At 41.9% G+C, this 20706-nt stretch overlaps 2 protein-coding genes across 2 annotated transcripts; both read right to left on the bottom strand.

The window, feature by feature from the left end:
* Positions 1 to 3805: 3805 nt before the first annotated feature.
* On the bottom strand, positions 3806 to 6718 carry LOC107219857. The gene has a single exon (XM_015658198.2). The coding sequence runs from the start codon at positions 6716 to 6718 to the stop codon at positions 3806 to 3808; it is 2913 nt and encodes a 970-aa protein (XP_015513684.2).
* A 10635-nt stretch (positions 6719 to 17353) lies between these two features.
* LOC107216981 lies at positions 17354 to 18730 on the bottom strand. Its single transcript, XM_046733767.1, has 3 exons — positions 18550 to 18730; positions 18035 to 18472; positions 17354 to 17903 (listed from the first exon to the last, which is right to left on the bottom strand). The coding sequence occupies exons 2-3, from the start codon at positions 18078 to 18080 to the stop codon at positions 17401 to 17403; spliced, it is 549 nt and encodes a 182-aa protein (XP_046589723.1). The 5' UTR covers positions 18081 to 18472; positions 18550 to 18730; the 3' UTR covers positions 17354 to 17400.
* Between the last annotated feature and the right edge of the window lie 1976 nt (positions 18731 to 20706).

The following is a 20706-nucleotide window of genomic DNA, read 5'->3' as shown; positions in this document are numbered from 1 at the left end:
ACCAAGAGAACATTTTGATTCGCAGTCACGAGCGCACTCGATATATCCCTCGTTCGACCCACAGGAGGGCAACTCCGGCGACAAAACAAACGTTGCTCAACCGAACACTCAAGAGGTCGCGGATACCCCAGTCATTACGACTGGCGCGATTCTTGCCAATGCGAAGCCAGATACGGGAGAGGTGTCAGCCGAGACCCAAGAGATCGAATTGGAGGCAAAGGTTTTGCAAGTGTTCGGAGAACGTCTCAGATCGGAACGAGTGCTAGCACCGGCGGTGCACAGTCATCTCGCGACGCTTTGGCTGGAAATTATCGAGAAGGGTCTTTCGGCGGAGGAACGGAAAGGGTTTTTGAAAAAGATTTCGCCTGCGCATAATTGTGTCTTCATCGATCCTCCCAAATTGAATTTGGAGGTTAAGGCAGCCTTGGATCGTACAGTCGTAAAAAGAGACGAAAGAATTGTCGAAAAACAAGAAAAGGTCGCTGCTTCGCTCACCGGCGTGGGGAAGGTTATAGATTTGCTGATCAAATCGAATCTTGCGGATAAGAAGCAATATTTAGAACCCCTCAACAGCGTTACAAAACTTCTGGGGGACCTACAACACGACGAAACATCGATCCGGAAGAGTCTAATTCTGAAAAACATCAAGGCACCGTTCAAAGACACGCTGAAAGATTTGTCATCGAGCGACTGGCTGTTTGGGAAAGAACTTAGCGAAAAAATAAAAGCTGCTAAAGTTTTACAGCAATCATCGAAGGATTTAAAACAGCCCGCCAAGCAATTGTCGGATCAAGGAAAAAATTCAAAAAACTCGAGGGGCCCTGCTCAACAAAGTCGCAACAACCGAGGCAACAAGTCCACGTCACGGGGGAGGAGTTATCAGCAGAAAGACCGTCAGCCTCTGAAGAAAAACAATTAAACGTATGTAAATTGGCCGGTCGATTAGCTTTTTTTAAACGAAGCTGGCTCGAAGTAACCTCGGACGAAACCATCCTGAGCTAGATCACAGGCTATAGAATACCTTTTACATCAAAGGTGGACCAACACACACCACTTGCCGAGCCTTGGTGGTGGGATCAAGAAAGGAAGATAATGCGAGAACAAATCGTAACGTTGTTGGGGAAAGGCGCGATACAAAAGTGTCAGTCGGAGATCGAACAATTCATCTCAAAAATTTTTCTCGTGCCAAAACCGGATGGTTCTCAGCGTTTTATATTGAATTTAAAACAGCTAAACGAATTTATAGCTACGGAGAATTTTAAATTAGAAGACGGAAAAACGGTAAAGCAAATGATAACTCGCGGATGTTTTATGACGACTATTGACTTAAAGGACGCGTATAATCTAATTCCGATTGCGAAATCTGATAGTAAATTTTTACGGTTGATTTTCGAAGGGAAACTGTATCAATTTACGTGTATGCCCTTCGGGCTGAACAGAGCTCCGTACACATTTACCAAATTAATTAAGCCGGCAGTGTTGCATCTCAGAGAGCGTGGATTACTATCGGTAATATACTGAGACGATCTATTGATTCTGGGGGACTCATATGAGGAATGTTTGAGAAATACTCATATAACGAAACGGTTATTTAAAAAGTTAGGTTTTGTTATTAATGATAAAAAGAGTCACGTAATTCCCTCGACGAGACGTAAATTTCTCGGGTTCGTTTAGGATTCCGAAAGATTGGATATCAGGCTTCCAGAAGAAAAAGTTGACAAGATTGCACAAAATATTGAAAAATTTAGTAGGATGAGCCGCTGTACAATCCGAGAATTTGCGGGTGTTTAGAGAAAAACTGCGAACTCTTAATTCGAGAATGACGCGAGGGAGAAGTGACGGGATGCTTGGGAATGTTGCAACAAATTATAACTGAATACTCGACACGTAAAATAATGCTTCATTTATTAATACATGTTCCTCGATTGAGAGATAGGTTCGGACTGAGCGTGGTCATCGCGACAGCTCCGTTGCTGGGCGAAGAACACGAAAGCGTATCGTAATAAACGTGAGGATAGAAAAAGAAAAACAAAATAAGTGTGGTAGAATAGAGTCGGCGAATTTTGGCGTTGAAGCGATACTTTGCCATAACATTCCGCCCGCCTTGACAAGCTTGAGGAAGATTGATAATGATGTAGAACAGGCAGAGTATCGATTAGTCCGCAGGACTGTCCTTCGATTTGTCAGTGTTAGGACTCTGTAGAAGGCATAGCTTGACGATTGGTCGTTTATACGTCGAATGCTGAGTACGGACACTCACAACACGAACAAGACCATCTTTTCCGGGGTGCAGTTCGACGACTCGGCCAAGGGCCCATTTGGTTGGTGGATATCGCTCGTCCTTGATGAGAACGAGAGAATTAATTTTCAATGCGTTCGTGCGGTAATGCCATTTTGCACGCAGTTGCATCTGTTGCAAATATTCCGAACTCCAACGGGACCAAAAATGCTCCAGCATTTGTCTCAACAACTGCCATCGGGATAACCGAGAGGTTGGAAGATGGCCGAGAGATGGTTCCGGGATGGCATTAAGAGCGGAACCGATCAGAAAATGTCCCGGAGTGAGCGTATAAAGGTCTGATGGGTCGTCTGAAAGTGCACAAAGCGGGCGAGAGTTCAAAACTCCCTCTATCTGTGCGAGTAGCGTAGCGTACTCCTCGTACGAGAGTCGTGAGTCGCCAATGACTCTTTTGAGATGAAATTTTACGGATTTTACGGCGGCTTCCCACTTTCCCCCAAAATGAGGGGCAGAAGGGGGGTTGAATTTCCATAAAGTTCCATCGTTTGCTAGAGAGGTAGCGATAGTAGAGAATTCTTTGGACGTTGCGTGGAAGAGTCTTCGCAATTCCGCGTCTGCGCCGACGAGGTTTGTCCCGCAGTCACTCGTTAAGGTTTCGCAAATCCCTCGGCGGCTCGTGAACCTCTTCTATGCTGCTATGAATCCCTCTGAGGAGTAATCTGTAGCCATTTCTAAATGAATTGCGGGAGTCGAGAAGCAAACAAAGACGACTATGTATCCTTTGTACGTTCTGGCACCGCGACCACGAAATGTCCGTAAGAAGATCGGACCGGCGTAATCAACTCCGGAGTTGATGAATGGGCGCACTTGACTGAATCGCGAGGGCGGTAATTGCCCCATCAATTGATACCCGAGCATTGCGCGATTCCGTATACACGTAATGCATCGTCGTATGAAGCTACGGACTGGTACACGGCCACCAACTACCCAGTATTGGCGTCGGAGTGTGACGAGGGTAACTTGAGTACCCCCATGGAGAGTTTTTCGATGAGCTTGTTCTATGACAAGTGTAGTAAGGGAAGCTTCTCGCGGTAGTATTAATGGGTGCTTTTCGTCATGGTTGCATGGAGAGTTGTGAAGACGGCCGCCAACTCGCAGCAAACCGTTGAAGTCGACAAACGGGGTCAGTCGCAGAAGACGGTTCGATTGCGGAAGTTGTTTTTCTTCCGAGAGAAGTTGTATCTCTGCGTTAAAATACGCTGACTGGGTCGCCTTGACCCAAAAAAGGCGCGCATGCTCAAGTTCGGCCGGCGTGAGAGGATTCTCTTTGCTGGGGGCGTCCTGCCTCTATAGAAATTTTCGAGATGCTCGGAAACACCAAGCGGAAACGTGTAAGAGCTTTGTAAGGCTGGAATAGCGTTGTACGAGGTCCCATATGATGGTGCGATCGTCGGTGTTGACAATGTGTGCGTGTAATTTGCGGAGCTCAAGGGCGACCTCTGGATGGACTGGTGGATGCAATGAGGGCCACGATGATATATGCTGCGACAACCAAACGGGCCCATTCTACCAGAGGCTGTCTTCTTGTAACTGCCGCGGGCTAATGCCTCTTGACGCGTAATCGGCTGGATTTTCCTTGCCCGAGACATGGTGCCATTGAGATTGGTCAATTTCTCGGATTTCATTAACGCGGTTGCGGACATATTCCGTCCAACGAGACGGATCTCCGCTGATGTAAGCCAGCGCAACGGTGGAATCCATCCAGAGGTGAATCGTGGCGTTTTCGAGTTCGAGTACTTTTCGAAGGTGCGAGACGAGCCGAACTAGCAGCACGGCTGCAGATAGTTCCAGCCGCGGAATTGTAACTTTTTTTAACGGGGCTACTCTTGTTTTCGCCGCAACAAGTGAGACTCGAATGTCGTTGCTTTCCGTAAGCAGGCGAAGAAAAACTACTGCACTCAAGGCACTTTGTGATGCGTCTGAAAAACCGTGCAGTTCCACGGACTGCGACGCTGCAAGGTTTGCTCGACTACCGAAATAACGTGGCACCGAGATAAAAGCAATATCCTTGAGTTCTTCTTCATAGATTCTCCAGCGAGTTGCAAGAATTTTGGGAAGTGGATTGTCCCAATTTAGATCAGCTGACCACAGCTCTTGAATGAATATTTTTCCACGAACGACAACTGGGGCGATCCAACCGAGAGGGTCAAAGATCTGAGCAACTTGTGAGAGAACATTACGTTTAGTGGGTTGAAACTGTTGTTGCTGACGAGGCGAGGAGAATTTGAAGGAATCGGAATTTGCATGCCATAGGAGCCCGAGCGCTCGCACTGGGCTGTTATCTTCAATGGAAACGAGCTGCGATATGTCCCTCTTTTCTTGCGGTATCTTTTCGAGTAATTCCTCGCAATTTGAGGTCCATTTTTGTAAGTTGAAGCAGCCACTGGCGAGGCACTCGTTGATTTGGCGAATTTTTTCTGTTGCTCCTTCAAGGTCGTCGGCTCCTGATAGAACGTCGTCGACGTAGATTTCTCGTTCGATGATGTTCACTGCGAGGGAAAATCGGGATTTTTCGTCAGCTACGAGCTGTCGGAGTACGCGTAAAGCCAGATACGGGGCGCTTTTAAGTTCATAAGTTACCGTGCACAGTTGATATGTTGATACAGGATCCTGTGGATTTTTTCTCCATAGAATTCGCTGCAGATCCCAGTCGTCGGGATGTACTCCGATTTGACGGTACATTTTCTCGATGTCTGCTGTGAAAACATACGCGTATCGACGCCATCGAGTGATTACATCTGCGAGATCATTCTGAAGCTTGGCCCCAGCGTACTGTAAGCTGTTGATTGAGATTTTGCGTGTCGTAAGGGCAGAACCATTAAAAACGACTCGAATTTTCGTAGTTGTACTGTTGTCACGCACCACTGCATGGTGCGGTAGATAAAAAACGCGTCCCGAAGCTTGGTCTGGATTAGGCACGAGAGTCATGTGTCCAAGATTCTCGTACTCCGCGAGAAAGTCTGAATAGGCAGTTTTTCTTGCCGGATCTGCCTCGAATTGTTTTTCTTGACGCGATAACGCGAAGAGCGCAGATCTCCGAGAGTCCCCAGGATTGTCTGGGGGTTGTTTAAGAGGAATACGTACGATGTAACGGCCTTCCGGTGAACGAGAGTGAGTCTCGACAAAATGCTGCTCGCATTGCGAGTCTTCTTCGGAGAGTAAAGTTTCGCGATTTGAGGTTGTTTCTTCTTGCAGCCAGAAACGTTGAAGAAGGCTGAGGAGTTCATGATCTACGGAACATTGAAATCCGTATGCCGACCCCCTTTTTTGAGTAGGGTCCTGTGACGGAATGGAACCCGATAGGATCCAGCCAAGGGCGGTTTGCTGAGCTATGGGGCTTTGTCGATCTCCTTTACGTAATCCTTCCTCGAGAATCACGCTATAGGCCTCTGCTCCAAGAAGAAGATCAATTGCTCGTGTTGAGGACGAGTCTGGATCGGCAAGTTCTAGATTTTCTAGATGAGGCCAGTTATTTTTGAGTACTCGACAAGGGGGAACGTAAGACGTTAGTTTTGCAAGTATGTATGCATTTACGGGAAGTGAAAACGTTTTGACGCGAGACTGGATATTGAGATTGACGAGTCCGCGCGCATTGACGGTGCGCTTGCCACCGATTCCGCGTATAGGCAGCGAGGTATTCATTCTTGGCAATGCTAAGCGTTGGGCGAGTGATTCTGTGACGAATGACACCTCCGATGCCTGATCGAGTAACGCTCTAATTATGAGTTCTTCCCCGGTACGAGAGGTAACTTTCACGAGCGCGGTTGCAAGCAGTACTGGTTTGTATTGGATCGTACTTGTAAGTGCAACGTTTGTAGAGACGGAGGTGCTAGGCTGATCATCGCGACCCGGGATCGCCGCACCGTTAGTTTGTTTGCTAGGCTCAGGTGTTTCCGATGGCGACGTGGCGCTGGAACCGGGAGCTCGTTGCTCCACGGCTTTCGAACGATGTATCGTGGTGTGATGTGGGCCAGTGCACACTTGACATCGCTTTGCTGTCCGACAGTTTCTGAATTGGTGCGCCCCGAGACAATTGAAACACAAATTTCGCTGTACGAGAAGCTCGCGCCGCTGATCCGGTGTTTTGTTGCGATACTCGGGACACGTTGAAATATAATGCGATTTTGTGCATAAGGCACAATTTAGCCCTGAGGGTACGGCCGTGGACTGTTTTGATTCGTTCTCTTTCGCTCGGTTGATATTTGTTTGATGTACTTTCGCGCTGCGTTGAGGATTGGCTTTGGCGATTGGGTTAGAATGCGCCTTACGAGAGGTCGATACTCGATCGACGGCTTCCAGAGCACGAACACGGCTTAACAGGAATTGTTCGAGATCATCGAATGACGCGGGGTCTGTTTGTGCTCCGATGTTAATTTCCCACGCCTTGAGTGACTCGGAGTCTAGTTTTCGCGCTGTCATTTACACGAGAATATGATCCCAATATTCAATTGGACTACCGAGGGATTTAAGCGCCCCGAGAGCGTCTTTCGTGTCGTTCAAAAGCTGCTTTAAGTCGACAGCTGACTCGTTATTTACACGGCGCGTCGAGAATAATATCGCAAGATGGGCGTCGATCAGAACGCGTTTATTTTGGTACCGATTAACAAGAGTTTCCCAGGCGCGCCCAAAGTTGTCCCCAGCGACGGAAATATTTTTTAAGAGCAAGGACGCGTCTCCTGTCAGGCTCATTTTTAAATACTGCAGTTTTTCCACATTGGAAATGTCCTGATTCTGACCGATCATTACTTGGAATAAATCGTGAAATTCTGTCCATTCATTACACGACCCGGAAAATTTCGGTAAATTTATACGCGGCAGTTGTCGGGAAGTAAGGGCATTCCCCGGCGCTCCGTCGTGAGCAGGGGGCTCCGGGCCTCTCCACGATTTGATAATCACGAGCATGTCTGCCTTATTAGTGAGAAATGCTTCCTCGCATGTAGCATAGAGATCATCTGAAAAGTACGGAAGCTCTGCACGTTTTTCGGGCTCGATCGTTGTCAGCTGTTCGTGAGCTGTTTGGAATTTTTTCCAATTGCTTTCAAGAGCCTCTATTCGTGTTTGACAGTGTATGGGTGTTCGCTTCTTCGACTCGAGCTTCTCGAGATTTATGACAGCTCGACTTATATACCCAAACAAATCGTGTTGTGTTGCGATTAGTGAACTCGCCGTGACGGGCATCGTTTTTGCTGCACTCTCTTTCGCGGAATGTTACCTTGACTGTAGTCTCGAGTGTTAACAGTGCCGAGAATCCGGCAGCGATGAGGTAGCACAAGTAACTATCATTAGAATATTCGTTACAGTTTTAATTTATACAACATTTTGCACTGTTCAATAGTTCAAACGTCCGATTCTGTTTTCTCTTTCCCGTTTTTCTCCGGCAGACACTGATTGGAGTATACAGACACGCGTAAACCGAAACGAACCAAAGAAAAACGGGGAGGATTGAGTTCTTGGCGCTTACGATGCACTTCACTTTTCAGAACCGCGCCTTTTCCGCTGTTTTAATTTCTATGCGAGACCGAACCGAAAATGCAATCTTCCAAGACCCTTCCAATGCGCGCTCCCTCTCGAATCCGGCTCGAAGGACCAGAATATGTTTAGAGAAAAACTGCGAACTCTTAATTCAAGAATGACGCGAGGGAGAAGTGACGGGATGCTTGGGAATGTTGCAACAAATTATAACTGAATACTCGACACGTAAAATAATGCTTCATTTATTAATACATGTTCCTCGATTGAGAGATAGGTTCGGACTAAGCGTGGTCATCGCGACAGCTCCGTTGCTAGGCGAAGAACACGAAAGCGTATCGTAATAAACGTGAGGATAGAAAAAGAAAAACAAAATAAGTGTGGTAGAATAGAATCGGCGAATTTTGGCGTTGAAGCGATACTTTGCCATAACAGCGGGATTAATCGGAACACTAGGTTCGTGTTGCTCAGCATTGAAGTACGATGGGTTCACATGAAAAATTTTGAGCGAGCAGAATTCTTGGCTCTCGGGGCGAATCACGAAGATTTTGAGGCGCGCATGTATCTCTCAGACGATTTACAGGCAGATTTTGAGTGGTGGAAAATTCACATTCGCAAAGCAGTGCGTTCGATAACGCCGGTTAAAGCAGCTCACGAAATTTCCTCTGACGCGCCGCGCTCCGGCTAGGGGGCGTGTTGTGAAGGTAACGGAACGCATGGTCACTGGAGCCAAGAAGAACAAGCTCACCACATTAATTATTTAGAATTATTGGCGGCCATGTTTGCCTTAAAATATTTCGCGAAGAACCTAAAAGACTGCGATATATTATTGAGAATCGATAATACTACCGCGATTGCATATATCAATAAGATGGGCGGCATTCAATTTCCCGTGTTGAGTAGGCTAGCAAAATCAATTTGGAAATGGTGCGAGAGAAGAAATATTTACATTTTCGCATCATATATTTCGTCTCGGGACAACTATGAAGCTGACTTCGAATCGAGACGACTTGAGCCAGAAACAGAATATGCTTTATCGAATTCGGTTTTTCGCGAGATTCAAGATAGATGGGGGGAGCCGGAAATGGATTTATTTGCAACAAGAACAAATGCGAAATGTAGGCTATATATTTCTTGGTCGCGAGACCCAGGCTCAGTTGCGGTGGATGCATTCACGGTAGATTGGAGCCGATGGTTTTGTTATGCATTTCCGCCGTTCGCAATAATTTTACGCGTTTTAAGAAAATTTAGAGACGACCGTGCTAGAGGTATCGTAATTATACCGTATTGACCAGCTCAGGTTAGGTTCCCCGTCTTCACTGCCATGTTGGATTGCGAACCAATTTATTTTAAACCGAACGTCAACCTTTTGCGCTCTCTCGATAGACAACCGCACCCGATCTGGAGGAGGATTACCCTGGTTGCAGGATGGCTGTCCGGGAAGCGCTGAAGAGGATAACCGTGCCGGAGGAAGCACTTTCTATTATGCTCTCCTCGTTGTCGGATTCATCACTCAGACAATATGACAGCTGTCTAAAAAAGTGGTGGTCATTTTGCCATGGAGAGGGCATAGATCCGTACAAATGTGACACATCACAAATAATAAGATTTTTGTCTTCCGAATTTGAGAAGGGCGCTTCTTATGGCACACTGAACAGCTGCCGATCCGCGATTGCGCTGTTGCGGGGGCCCAAGTTGGGAGAAGACGCCAGAGTACGGAGACTTTTCAAAGGCATCGCGAATCTCAGACCGACGAAGCCCAAATACGAATCAACGCGGAACCCACAACTTGTTTTAAAGCACGTTGCGCAATGGGGACCGAACGAAGAAATGTCCTTAGAAAGACTTACCCTCAAGCTGGTTACATTGTTGGCACTAGTCACAGCGCAGCGTATGCAGACACTCGCGTCAATCGATATTTGGAATATAGAAAAATAAACGGGGTTGATCGAAATTAAAACTCCGGCGCGGTTAAAGACTTCGAAAATAAACAGAGCACAGCCAGTTTTGAGCATCCCTTTTTATATCGGGAATAAATGTATTTGCGCAGCATCGGTGCTAGAAACGTACTTAAATGAGACAAAAGATTTACGAGGAAAGGAAACTCGACTACTTGTAGCTCTGAAAAAACCACACAAGAGGGTATCGACCCAGACATTGAGCAGATGGATAAAAAAGACCCTTATGGAAAGCGGGATAGATACAGACGTATTTGATGCTTACAGCACTCGTCATGCATCGACTTCGTCCGCGAAAAAGAGTGGGGTCAATATAGACGCGATTAGAAAAGCCGCCGGCTGGACAGAACGTTCGGGGACCTTCGCTAGGTTCTACGACCGTCGTGTTGTAGGGTGTAAAGGCATGTTTGCGAAAGCGATTTTGGATAGAAGCATTGTATAACATGTTTGAAAAATAAATATATAAGGATATCGAATTTCTGAGTCATGGAATATCTGCCGTAACGAACTTTAAATAACTACATTCTGATCTTGAGGAAGAGGCGCAAAATACAATTATAGGATCAAACGAACTTACCTGTAAGTGAAGTTCGATCTTAATTGTATGTAGCGCCTCTTCCGAAGGGATCAGTCCTACCCAACAGGTTTTCCCCTTTTTTTCTAATTATATGTTAGAAACCCTGAGGGTGACGGCAGCACTTTGAATAAATGAGTTGCATACCGGAATATACATGGAATAGGACCGGAACAAAAAACTTGAACTACAAAGATTGTGGCGACATCGGTGCATAGTAGGGGCACTACATTCTGATCTCTTCGGAAGAGGCGCTAAATACAATTAAGATCGAACTTCACTTACAGGTAAGTTCGTTTGATCCTATAATTATACTTGCATTTACGTTGTGTAGTGTAGCCGTCCGTATATCGTATGCCTTTTCTATGGATCCTGTGATTTTCTTCGTATTTGCTCGTATACATTGGAAATCAGTCCCAGTATTTGTATTAAGGGCGTTGCCTATGCCTCGAAGAGCGCGCGCGAACAGAGACTCACGATTTTCCTTCTCATTTCCTCATTTTTGAAGATAATTAGGTTCTTAGGTGGTCATTTTGAAAATAAAGAATAGATCTGTGTCGCCTCTTTTGCCGAATTTTCGATTTCGCTTTCAGATTTGCGAAAAACGTACTTGAAAGTACGTTATCTTTGAAGTGAGACACAGCGGACAGTGAATTTTTTTTAAATATTCGGCAAAACAGGCGACACAGATCTATTCTTTATCTTCAAAATGACTACCTAAGAACCTAATTATCTTCAAAAATGAGGAAATGAGAAGGAAAATCACCAAGCATAAAACAGCAAATTTTTCGCGCAAAAGGCGGGCGGCTGCTAGCGCCACGACCGCGTTGGCCGGCGACCATGCGAATTACAGGCGAGGAGAGCAGACTCAAACCCCCCCACTACAATTCCCCTCCTTTGAATCCTCGTCGCTCGGCACGTGGATAGTGTTCCGCGCTTTTATTTTTGTTCGTGTTTTTCTACCGTGTTTTTTATTATTTCGAGTCAGTAATTATTCCCGCGATGGCTAAGAAGAGAAGGAACCTGTCTTTGAAGAAGCAGAAACGACCCGGCATAAAGATTTTGGCAAATTTCAGGAAAAAATTAGGTAAATCGAATTATTTATATGATTGATGTCGCATCCTCTCCGACTTCGAGATTCAATCACTTGAGTACGAACAATCGCAGGGCTCTAATCTAAGAAGGTACTTTCAAGAGCCGACATTGCTGTTCATAATAGCAGTATAAATTCATTCTCAAGTTTTTTATACATACGAAAATATAAGCTAGAATGCATTGTGACGTGTGGTACTAGCCCGGTTTGCATTAGTCGCTAAAATATGTCATCAATTTGTTACGTGTTCAGATTAAATGATCGAAATCACTATTCGGCAATTTGCATTAGTGTTTACACTTTGTCGATCATAAGGAATATTCTCATCACTTATTGTGATTACCTAAGTATCCAAGGTAAAATTACAAGGTATCTGGCAGAATTTTCCATACGAAGTAAATACAGCGCGTACGCATTAGGCCACTAAAATACGCGCGTTTTGTTTTTAGAAATAAACTTGACGTAATTCTGAGGTAATCATACATGCATACATTACCTACAAAACAGCCACCTACAAAACTGTCATCAAATCAGATACTACTGCCAAGTATAATTTATTTAGAAACTAATGATGATTTTGATATACTATAACTAATCCCTCTCCCTCTCCCTCTCCCTCTCCCTCTCCCTCTCCCTCTCCCTCTCCCTCTCCCTCTCCCTCTCCCTCTCCCTCTCCCTCTCCCTCTCCCTCTCCCTCTCCCTCTCCCTCTCCCTCTCCCTCTCCCTCTCCCTCCCTCTCCTCTCCCCTGCTCTTGGATTGGTGAGTACCTGTCTAGTTCACTTTCTGTTACCCTCCTGTTCTGCCCATTTTCTGCTGTTTCCTGCCCGTTTTCGGGCTCTGCTTCGAGGTTTTTTTCCTCCCCCGTTGCTCTCGCAAAAATTTGAGCTATAAATCGTCATTGCTCTCTCTTTTGAGCTACGGGACGAGGCAATAAACTGAAGACTGGTATTCCATAACCTATAATTCTTGACTGGAACGACTTGGCAGTTGACGGACGATTTTGCTGTTTACAACTCCTACGCTACCTTTCCTCTTCCCATTGGACGACCGCTAGGGAATTTCTCTGAAATATTACTCTGAAGCTGGAATTAATCTTTAAGTACCTGTTTACGTGAATGCTTGGTCCTGTGTGCTTCAGCGTGTGCGTGCCTACTGTGAGTGCGATTTATGCGGTGTATTAGTATCTACACGACCTTCTACCACGTCTCTGTGACATTTCTCTCAGCTGGTATTTTTGTTACTCTCATTACACCAAATCGGTTGCATGTCTGATACTTGCTTTAAGTGCAAACGGCTTGTAGCCGGTGAAAAACTCAGGTGTGTCGACTGCTCAAAAAGTTTTCATCCAGGGTGTTACACATACTATACGAGTAGTAGAAACTCTAGTCCTTGTTGCTATAAAAATCTTGGTAACACGCCATCGAGTAGTTCTCAAAATATCAGAGAGCAGTTGACTTGTATTGTTGATACACCTGTCATGTCTCAATCGGGCAAAACTCTAGACTCGATAGCAGCCCTTCTAAATAAAAATGTTGAAACACTTAATGCTTTCATTAACTGTCAGAATACATTTAATTCTAATATGGCATCTAAACTTAATACCATCGAAAATATTGTCAAAACAGTGAGTGATCAAGGTGATAGAATAGCACAATTAGAGGCCAGCAACGTGTTACTTACTAGGGAAATTGATTCTTTACGAGATTCATTAGCCAATACACCTGTCAACACCTCTGCCCAGATCACCATTGCTGGTATACCATTTACAGTTAGTGATAATCCGTTAGAAGTTGGCACGGCACATTAACGGTTAGAGATGTTTTTGCGTGTGATAAACTCGGTAATATTTTTGTCAACGAGTTTCTTCACCCTACACGTATAATTTGTTGCGCAAAACTAAGAAGATCGCATCTGACAGAAATTGGAAATATGCATGGTCTAGGGAGGGTCAGATCTACGCACGTAAGCAAGATGGATCTCAGCTTATTCGTATTACCTCGGAGGCTGATCTTGACAAGTTAGGTTGATTAAATTATGTACAGAACTCTCGAAAAGCAGTGACATTGCACGATAGTTCTATGTACTTTAAAATCTGTCAATTTAATGCAAACTTGTTATTGGTCTATATAGATTACATCAAATCATATCTTAGCGAATATTTTTATTATTTTATTTCTATATCTGAAGCATGGCTCAAGCCTGAAATTTCTAATGATCTTGTCAAGATTCCGAACTATTTTATTATTCGTCATGATAGAATAGGAAAGGGATGTGGATGTGTTGCGTGTTATATTCATGAGTCACTGAAAGCCAATCTATCATTAAATTACCTGAAGTAATAGTATTGCGTAGTGCTAGTTTATTTTTGTTTTATTTTATCTTGCTTATTTGATTGTGTTTTTCATTTAATCTACTCACTTTACTTTATTCTATCTAAATTTTATCATTTTATATTTTTATATTACATTTTATTTTATTTTATTTTATCTTATTTTATTTTATTTTATTTTATTTTGCTTTTATACTTATATACTTTTATAATACTTTTCCTACACTGTAGTTTTTCTCTTGCCTCAAAGTTTTCTAGGGCATAATAAAACATCTATCTATCTATCTCCCTCTCCCTCTCCCTCTCCCTCTCCCTCTCCCTCTCCCTCTCCCTCTCCCTCTCCCTCTCCCTCTCCCTCTCCCTCTCCCTCTCCCTCTCCCTCTCCCTCACCCTCTCCCTCTCCCTCTCCCTCTCCCTCTCCCTCTCCCTCTCCCTCTCCCTCTCCCTCTCTCTCTCTCTCTTGCAGTTGGTCTACGTGAGCCACCTGGGTTCGTACCTTATTCTCTACTATTTCTTATCTTGTCCCTTTCTATTTCTTGTTGAAAGTAACTTCGCGACTGGTTGACTCTTACTTACGAATTGTTAGTGACTATTGCTTTATTTTATTATCTCTCTCTCTTCTAGAATACCTAAATATCTAATACCGCTGTATAGCAGCGTGTTCTGTTAAGTTATCAATTCTTACCTTAGCTATTGAGCATTACTATTTCGTTCTACTTTTTCTGATTAATTCATAACTGTTTCTTTACCTATTATCTTTGATTAATTTATCTTAGTGAGTGTACCGCGTGAGCGATCTTACATCGCCGCGCGGTCTCGCTCGTCGTTCTTTTGACTTTGGAGTATTGCGCCGTATCGAATAACATCTTTTTCATCATCTTCTTCGCTAATACCGCTGATCGTAGTTGTCCGTAGTCTCTTTGGTTTATCGTATGTTGCGCATTAATTCTCTTGAGTATTATTTGTCTTAATCCCGAAATTATCTTTTACCGCACCGAATATTATCTCTCTTTCTTCTCGCACTTACCGCAAACTAGAGACTACGTATTATCTGTTAGTTTGTATATTTTATAATAATTCTCTACTTGACCTGTTTCCTTGAATTTACCTCGTAATTAATAATTCCCTGCCTCTGTTATATCTCTGATAATTCTGGTAATGTGATAACTATTACAATTTTTGTATTTCGCATGTTCCTATAATCGCTTCTCATATTTTATGGCTTGCTTGATTAATGCTTAATTTAAGTACCGTATATCTTTCTCTGTTCTGCCTATTCATTATAAAATCGTGTTAATTATTATCTCGAATCATAGTATCGCCAGCCTACGCATATCTCTCGTTTATTCTGAAAACGTTCTGTTACTTGTTAAATCTCTCGCTAAACTTTTCTCCGGCTGTAAATTAATTATCTCACCTATCTTAATTGTATCTCAATCTCTTCAGTTGGTTGCTTGTTATTAAGATTTATCGCTTCTTGGCCAATATATTCGATACTATTTCTGATTCACCTGTTTCTTATTTTATCTATTGGATTCAACCCCTCCCCTCTACCATTATCTTGTCTATACTGAGCAAGCTGTGCAGAACCGTCGTAGAACCTGATCTTGTCTTTATCTATTTTTTTTTTCTAATTGTCTATTTTCTGACGCATGTGCGTCCGGCGCCCAACAATCATATCTTTCTCTTTTATTATCTTTCAATATCTAATTATTCAGGTATGTAACTGCGCCGTAGGGTAACCAATCTCATTTCTTTTTTATAACCCTCACGATATATATAAAAATTTGTTACAGTACATATGTACATAAATATAATAGCTTTGTATATAACTTACGTGCAATATTACTGTGATTTATGTTGAGTTAGTTATGTGTATTACTGTGCTAAAAATTTGCTAGTCATATCGTTATAATTATGTATCTGATTATTCATTCCAGGAATACCTTCTGCAGTCTGACCAAACTGCGTGTATGCCTATATATTATGTAAATATTCTATAGCCTATTTTTTCATTACTATCTGTGACTTGCACTCGTGACGTACTAGTTTCCATAGTTTGCGCTTTCTATAGAATTTATTTAGCCATATAATGTATACAATGCTCGATGCCTTGTTATGATATCAATTTTCTCTATGAAGATTACTGTCATGTTTTACTTATACTGTTTTAATTTAATTTCTATAAGATCCTTTTCATACAGATTTCGTGATTATGTTTATTAAGTTTAAACGAGTTTAATTTTACTTTTACCATTTTGTATTATTTTTTATCAATTTGTATTTATTTGGTGCAAACTCGATCATGGTTGGGAGGTAGGGATGGGTTAGGTGGGTCTCTGTTTGATAGCGACCTCCACGTGGTGAGACCTGGGAGATTGATGATATTTTCGTTGTTATCTCATGAATTTGCTCACAGCTATTCGTTGCAATTTTCAATTTAAAATGACCTGTGACGACGTCTGGCCGATATTCGTAAATAGTTACGTATTATTTTCGAGACTGCATTAGGAACAGCTCTCAGCCGATCAAGCTATGCTTTGAGCTGACTCAAGACAGTCCTGCAAATCGAACCTGACTATGAATACCGGCTATTAGACTGTTACCAATCACGTGATCGCATTGCGTAGAAATACGGACGCCGGCGAATATAATTTTCGTTGAAATATTAAGAATGTATATCTACGTATATCAACATACGTATAAGGAATTCTACGTCACGTCAATCAAAAAATGACCTCGTATTTTTTCAATCTATTCATACTTTTTTTCACACGAAATAAAGGTACAAAGGTACAAAGAATCGATACGCATTTTGGTGTTCGTCCGAATTATGTTTGTTTTCGGAAGTTACAAGACAATCATTCAATTTTGATGCAAAACGAGCGCGCATATATCCGACGTAATTCGTTCTATTCGACGTAAAGACATTATTTACAGTGCATTCGGAAGGTGAACGAATAAGCTTTCATAAAAAAATGCAATGTTGAACATTATTGAAAATCCCAATTTTTATAAACAATTCAAATGTTTGACGATTTTTACCTCATTAATGACAAGTTTTTGAGTCATAAAAAAAATAGTTTCGGGTTCCTTATTAAATTCTGTATTACTAGTAAATTTTTCAAGTGGAATCTGAAAGGAGTCTACTTTTTTTTCTATTATTCATCAGGTGCTGCGGCGTGCCGAGCGCGACACACTGGGCTGTTTAATAGTATATTAAACTACTAGGGCCGAAAGTATGAATTTCCTGCACTGCGCGTTCGCCTCGGGCTCCACGGCGCGCAGTTCAGGGCTTTCATACTATCGGCCCGTATGGTGTATACTATTTTCCTTCATAGCCGGTCGAAAGTACGATAGATAAATATGCATATCCTTTTTTAATGCCTGCCCGACATTTGCTGCACGAGCAAAGCGAGTGCTGCTGCTCGGGGGCAGGCATCAAATACAATTATACTGGAAGAAAAATATAAATTTGAACAAATATCTTCATTAATGAATTAAAATTATAATTATAAATGAATAACAAATATATATATTTATTGTATTAGCATAAAAAAGAACGAAATTATTAAATTTATATGATAGTACTATTATAAATTATTATTTTTGTCATCTTTCTGTTTATCGCAATCGAAATAAAAGTTGTTGATAACATTTCCATGAAATGTACAGTTTTAATAAATATTACCCGGATTTTGATCAGTAGTTGGATTAAAAGAGATTGATTGTGACGTTTGTTCGCTTCTACAATGATCGGTTCCGATGATTTTGATCGGATTTTGCGGTAGTTTATGGTCTTTGTTTTTTGAAAAAACCAAAATTGGTTTTGTTTTTTTAAAATGACTAGGTTTTATCATTTGTTTATTCCTAGGTTCAAGAATTTTTTTGTTGCTCGCGGTTCTGAAAAACACCTGTGGTGACTTCGGTATTTCAGGTTCATCAAGTTCATCAATCCTAGCAAGATCCTCATCATCAATTTCAAAATCGTCAGAAAAGGTGTGAAAGTCTACTTTAGCATGTGAAGGTTCATCAGAATTTTTTGGATTTGTTATTTTAACTGAACAGTCGTTTTTCGCTGAACTTGTTGATGGTTCTGGATCAGTCACGGTGGATGCGGTTGCATAGGTTATGCTTTCATAAATTTTTTCTCGATTTTTCATCGAATTCTCCACATATCCTGTAAAAAGTTGAATAAGATTTTCAGAAACAAAATAAGTATCATTTGAGTACCTATTCAAGAACTAAATATGAATATAATAAACTCATTTTTAACGATCATATTATAAACAATCTGATTCAAAAAATAACCTTGTGCAATATTTGTAGATTTCCATCCTCCTAACTGTTTCAGCATTGTTATATTAGCACCTAAGTTAGATAATAACGTCGCGCTAGTTCTCCGAAAACAATGTCCAGTATACTTTTTGAGTTAGGCAATTTTAAATAGGATGCTATCAAGTAAGGCGTTTCACCGATTTTATTTCTACCGATGACTTGCTTCAGGCATTTTCCATTATAATATTTGATAAAATATCTGTTGGTAAAAGGTTCCTCAGGTCTCAAAGAGCTGTATTGCTTGACCTTGAGATAAAAACGTTCCCCAATTATACATTTACGAGGAACATCATTTTTCGTTTCGCTAACAGAAACAAGATACTTATCACCAAGATCTTCGATATTATCCAATTCAATTTTACTAAGCTCATCACATTGTATGGCCCCACAAATGCCAAATATAAGAATCACCTGAAATAATAATAATATGCATTATTATAAAAATGAGATTTCGATTTAATGAAGAGCTTCATAAAATTAACACCTACCTTTGTAACTAAATGTGTGAGGTCTGGTGCATTATTTATAAAGTCCATTATTTGATTCCACTCAAAGACTAATGACTTTTTAGATTTATGTCCTTTAGAATTGTTTTTAATAAAACTTCTCAAATTTTGAAATTTATTAATGTCAATATTTTCGTTTGCACTTACGGTGTTTTTTAACATTGATCGAAAGGACCATAGAGTTGGAGGGCTTAACCTCTTACTCAATTCTTTAAAATATACAATCAATTTAGTCTTTTCTGAAGTTGACACAGAACTTGTATGGTCTATCTTCCATTTTTTGTACGCATCGTAGACTAATTTGTACCTGTCTGCCACGGTCTTACATACAGGTCTGGTAACTCCGGCACTTTTGAGTGGTAGGGGGTGTCACCGTTAGTGAGGCACACGGTCTCGTTTCCTATGTATCCGCTAGGGGCGCCATTGGCCCGGGGTATGATATAGATATATACCGTTAAGATAACCTGCTCATCGAAGTTTTTGACAGTTCATGACTCAGTGTAAAGTGTGTAAACGGCGGATCGTCTACACAAGATCTCAAACTGTCTCAAAAGTTGTGAGCCCTCGCTTGATGTTTATGGATTTTATTGACTTAAACATTTGAGGTTTCCGTTAAAATAAAACAATTAATACGCCCGCCATGGAATGCTAGTAAACATCTCAATCATTTTTTATTCGCATCTTTCTTCATTTTTGAGTGTTATTCAGGATTGTTGATTCCGAAAAATCAGCTGTTCGGATCTGATTTATGATTGGCTCACCCCGAGGCGGCAGCGCTGCAGACGGCGAAGACGAGAACCACGGTTTTGCCTCATTATCTGAGTCATTCCCCACCCTACTAGTTTCCGGACCTGTATGTAAGACCGTGCTGTCTACTGACTTCTTTGGTAATGTGCCGGTTTGTATTATTGAGTCAGCCTCTGCATCAAAATCTCTGATCACTTCTTCCTCGTCCATAGATTCGTCACTCGAGGTGATTTCACTCATTGTATTTTATTTTTGAGTATCTAATTAGAATCTAATTAATATAAATTAAAGAACTTTAAGGTTATCTCTCGATCCTGCGGAAAAACAATAACACAATCATGGTTAACTATGTGGTAGTAGCCGACAATGACGGCAGTTGTGGCAGTGGCGTACCGGCATGCACGAGAGAAATGTTTACTCCCGCTGTTGTAGAGGGCGCATCCATAGCGTTAGCAAGGCACAAAAGTTAGACTTTCTGCCTTGAAATCAGGGCCGAAAGTACGTACTTTCGACCGAGGTATGAAGAAAATGTATTTGAAACCGAATGCCCGTGGGGGGTGGAGGAGGCTAGCCGCGTCACCGGCCCCACTCCGGCGACAGCTCGGTTGCTCCGTCTCACTTGTTTCTTTACTCTCTCTCTCGCCACGGTTAACGCGAGAAGCGGAGTAGCCCGCGCTTTCTAGCTAGGCAACGCCCTTAAACATCATTTATAGGTAACTATGAGTACACACACCCTGCGTCGTCACCAGACTTTTGACAAGACGTTAAGATTTCTAAATCCACGTTGAAAAGGGTATGAACCTTTGATGTTGATCACAAATATCACGATTCCAGGCCAATGACTTATCAAGAAAATTCTTCGTAAATAAATAAAATTTCACGTTTTACTTAATACGACCTTAATCCGGTGTTGAATCAAGCTTATCGAATGATAAAAAGGAATCGTAAATTATACGTTGGCAGGTGACATAGATCCCCAACACTGAATGATCCTCAATCTAATCAGTCTGGCAAATTCAATAAAACGCATTTTCTTATCACAACGTAGAAATGCAGAATAAACACGTAACATCCAAGCACGGCTTATCGGAAGCAATGATTGTTGAAAACTTTTATATTGCAATTACAAATAATAAAATCAATTACTACTACTAACCTTATAAAAGAACCGAAGAATGCTCATATTGGAGATAAAAACAGCCGCTGAAAACAACTGTTGTTTTTCACTGATTTATGTTGCTCCTCGATTAAGTGCAATCGATCACAAGTATTTATTATTGTTTTAAACGTTAATTAATACGTTTGCTGATCGCATGTTCTATTTATCACTGAGTAGTATACTTGACGTGCATTATAGATAATCAAATCACACTGGCCTTTGCCCGAATTTTT

Source organism: Neodiprion lecontei, chromosome 1 (genome assembly GCF_021901455.1).
Source record: "Neodiprion lecontei isolate iyNeoLeco1 chromosome 1, iyNeoLeco1.1, whole genome shotgun sequence".
NCBI lineage: Eukaryota > Metazoa > Arthropoda > Insecta > Hymenoptera > Diprionidae > Neodiprion > Neodiprion lecontei.
Note: the sequence above shows the minus strand (reverse complement) of the source record. Positions and strands in the feature narration are given on the sequence as shown.

Excerpts from the sequence above, each read along its gene's own strand:
- LOC107219857 (XM_015658198.2), bottom strand. The coding sequence starts at position 6,718 with ATGACAGCGCGAAAACTAGACTCCGAGTCACTCAAGGCGTGGGAAATT.
- LOC107216981 (XM_046733767.1), bottom strand. The coding sequence starts at position 18,080 with ATGCTGAAACAGTTAGGAGGATGGAAATCTACAAATATTGCACAAG. Across the intron at positions 17,904-18,034 it reads ATCTACAAATATTGCACAAG|GATATGTGGAGAATTCGATG; the intron begins GTTATTTTTTGA and ends AACTTTTTACAG.